The sequence below is a fragment of the Alosa alosa genome, chromosome 24 (genome assembly GCF_017589495.1).
Source record: "Alosa alosa isolate M-15738 ecotype Scorff River chromosome 24, AALO_Geno_1.1, whole genome shotgun sequence".
Taxonomy (NCBI): domain Eukaryota; kingdom Metazoa; phylum Chordata; class Actinopteri; order Clupeiformes; family Clupeidae; genus Alosa; species Alosa alosa.
The window spans coordinates 8,621,776-8,624,726 of record NC_063212.1 but is presented as its reverse complement, the minus strand read 5'-3'; the positions used below and the strand labels follow the sequence as shown (position 1 = coordinate 8,624,726).

General features: G+C 39.5%; 1 protein-coding gene across 2 annotated transcripts; it reads left to right on the top strand.

Annotated features, from left to right (window-relative positions):
• Nucleotides 1–1,052: 1,052 nt before the first annotated feature.
• On the top strand, nt 1,053–2,155 carry LOC125289751 (RING-H2 finger protein ATL81-like). 2 transcript variants are annotated; one of them, XM_048236727.1, is made up of 2 exons: nt 1,053–1,065; nt 1,280–2,155. In XM_048236727.1, exon 2 carries the CDS (start codon nt 1,301–1,303, stop codon nt 2,102–2,104), a length of 804 nt encoding a protein of 267 aa, XP_048092684.1. In that variant the 5' UTR covers nt 1,053–1,065; nt 1,280–1,300; the 3' UTR covers nt 2,105–2,155. The 2 variants fall into 2 exon arrangements, with proteins under 2 accessions (XP_048092684.1, XP_048092686.1); XM_048236729.1 differs by lacking the exon at nt 1,053–1,065 and adding an exon at nt 1,091–1,122.
• The last annotated feature ends 796 nt before the right edge of the window (nt 2,156–2,951 follow it).

The following is a 2,951-nucleotide window of genomic DNA, read 5'->3' as shown; positions in this document are numbered from 1 at the left end:
ATAGTGAAATAGAGCACCAGAATGAGAACAGAGGTACATAACCTACTTATTTTGCATTTCCTTTGGTGTGCTGTCTATACTATGTCTTTCATAATACACATAGACATTCACATACAGTAATTAATATTTATATATCCATGCAGTTAATAGTGCAGGGAGTTCTTGGGTCTGACATTGCATTGATGTCTTTGTTGGTTTCAGGATAACGTCGTTGCACGGGGCGAAGCGTTGAATGTGAGTTCACCTCCTGCCCGCAGGCCTCCCAGTGGCCCTGGTCTATGGAGCCCACTCTTAGATGGACAGTAAGACAGGCAATGAGGTGGCAAAACAGAGACCCACGAGCTATACACAAACAGTGATAAGGCACACAGACTGCTCTTTAAAGTTCTTATGAATAATTTATTGTGAGAGAGTCGAGACAGTTGGAAAATTAAATGAAAACATAATATGCTGTCTATATCATATAAATGTATAATGTAGAGGGGTTATGTTAAAGCAGGGGGTTTCAACTGCTCTCTCTCTCTCTCTCTCTCTCTCTCTCTCTCTCTCTCTCTGTGTGTGTGTGTGTAAAGTGAATGTATCAGTGTACTGTCTCCCCCTAAATGTATCTGAATAGTAGGCCTACTCATGTTATTGTCAATAAGTCTTAACATTGTGTAGCATTGCTTAAGGATGACATTTATCTCCCTAATAAGGACACCTCTTTTGTAATTTCAGTTTGTAATAGGCCTAGTCTTCAGTACAATATAAGACACTAAATGTTGTGTGAACTTTAAACATTGAGATGACATCATTAATAATGTGAGTAATGGTCAAAGCTATACTAATTAGGATATAATTGTGTTTAAAGTGGTACACAAAACAGATAAATCAAGAAGCTCTATTTTGGTTTTCAGCAATCTCATGTTTACATCATAGAGGCCTTTAGGTTCCATTGACATAATAAGGACTAGACACTGGTTCAATAGAACACAAAAGGTTTTGTGATGTAATCATGCCATAAGATGACAAGATTCTAAAATCACGGTTATCTAATTTTCAACTCAATACAAGTTAACTATCCAAGTACTGTTCTTCATTCTTTCTTTGATACATCACCTTCTTGATGAACTAAGGACTTCTGTTAAGCAAATTTATTATTTTATTCATAATGATTTGCTTATTATAATTATATGAAGAAAATATCTTAAATAGATTTCAGCATCCAAACACAATTCTGATTTACTTATATTTAACATAATTTGTCCAGTTTTACTTGAGCATAATTCATTTTTTCTAGTTTCCAACATCTCTCTTAAAAATGAGTGAGGAAATGCAAAACCGTGGCAGGAGCAGGAAGAGGAAACGGTCCTCTCAACAGTCTCGCAGAGCTGTTCAACCAAACAGCAGCTACTACATTCTTTCTAGCCGGGAAGGAGACCCCTCACTGCCAGGCACATCCACAGCAACATCTATCAGTTACCACACTGATCTAGAGCAGCAGCTGAGAGCTGACCCCCTCTTTCTTCTGAGGAGTGATGTTCTTATTCTGGATGATGAGGACTCAAGACGGTCCAAGAGGTCTAGACCAGTTGGGTCCTCCATGCCAACCAATGGCAGAAGGTCCCCACAACCAGGGACCTCACGAGACCTCTATGCCCCCTCAGAATTGCAACAGAGAGCATGGTCACCATCTTCACCAGACATACCCATTGCCACTATTAGTGATAGTGAAGATACTGCATTGCCATCTATGACAAGGGCAGACACACCGATCTTCATTACTGATATCTCTGATGATCAAGATGAACTTCCGGACATCTTTTTTGTTGGCATGCTTGGCACTCCATATATTGAGATGGAATTCAACCTGGTGGACGAAGTCGTGACCCTTTGGGAGATCCACAACCACCTCCCCTTGAATGTCCCTTATGACCTTCCCACCATGATCTTCAACCCCGAGAACGCAAATGAACAAAGTGATTGTAGGATCTGTCTGAACAACTATGTGGAAGGAGAGGAGCTCACGATTCTGCCCTGCAACCACAATTTCCACAGCAACTGTGTGAATCAATGGCTTCTGCAGAGCACCACCTGCCCTATGTGCAGAACACAAATGAATTAGAGCACCGTAAACTGAGGGACTTAGTTTCAGCCATGACTACTTCTATTTTAATAAAATATCTCACATAGATCACTGCTGTTCTTTTTTTATTCATGTAAGTAATGTCTAATTCCATGTAAACTAGTAAGCTACCTAGTTATTCTGATAGCTTGGCTGGTATCATATAATGATAGTATTGTGCTAACCCTACACGATGAGTAACATATAATGATAGTATTGTGCTAACCCTACACGATGAGTATCATATAATGATAGTATTGTGCTAACCCTACACGATGAGTATCATATAATGATAGTATTGTGCTAACCCTACACGATGAGTATCACATTAATCAACGTTCCTCTTGTTCTTATTTTGTGTGACATGCAACCCCATATCAGTGACTGTGGAAACTTTATTGTTTTCCTCCAGCAGTCATATATACATTTACATTCGGTTACAGTGGGCTAAAGAGAAGCAATTGTGGATTGTGGCTGATTGGATGAGTGAGAGATGGATCACAAATCTGCAAAGGGCATGAGATGATGCTGGAATTTTTGTTTAGTGCTGTTCCAATGAAAAATATAAAGATGACTGCCTGAAGAAAACAAGAATGTTTCCACAGTCATTGATGATATGGGGTTGCATGTCTGGTAAAGGACCAGGGGAGATGGCAGTCATTATTTCTAGAGCAAATGCACAATTTGGACACATTTGTCATTCCATTAATCAAAAGAAGTTTTGGCGATGAGGAAGTCATTTTCCAGGATGATGCTGAATCTTGCCATAGAGCAAAGAATGTTAAAACCTTTCTTCAGGAAAGACGTGAAGTCAATGGCATTGCCCCAAACAGTCTGGATCTCAATT

What these genes read in the sequence shown, in the direction of transcription:
- LOC125289751 (XM_048236727.1), top strand. Translation starts at nt 1,301, where the DNA reads ATGAGTGAGGAAATGCAAAACCGTGGCAGGAGCAGGAAGAGGAAACGG.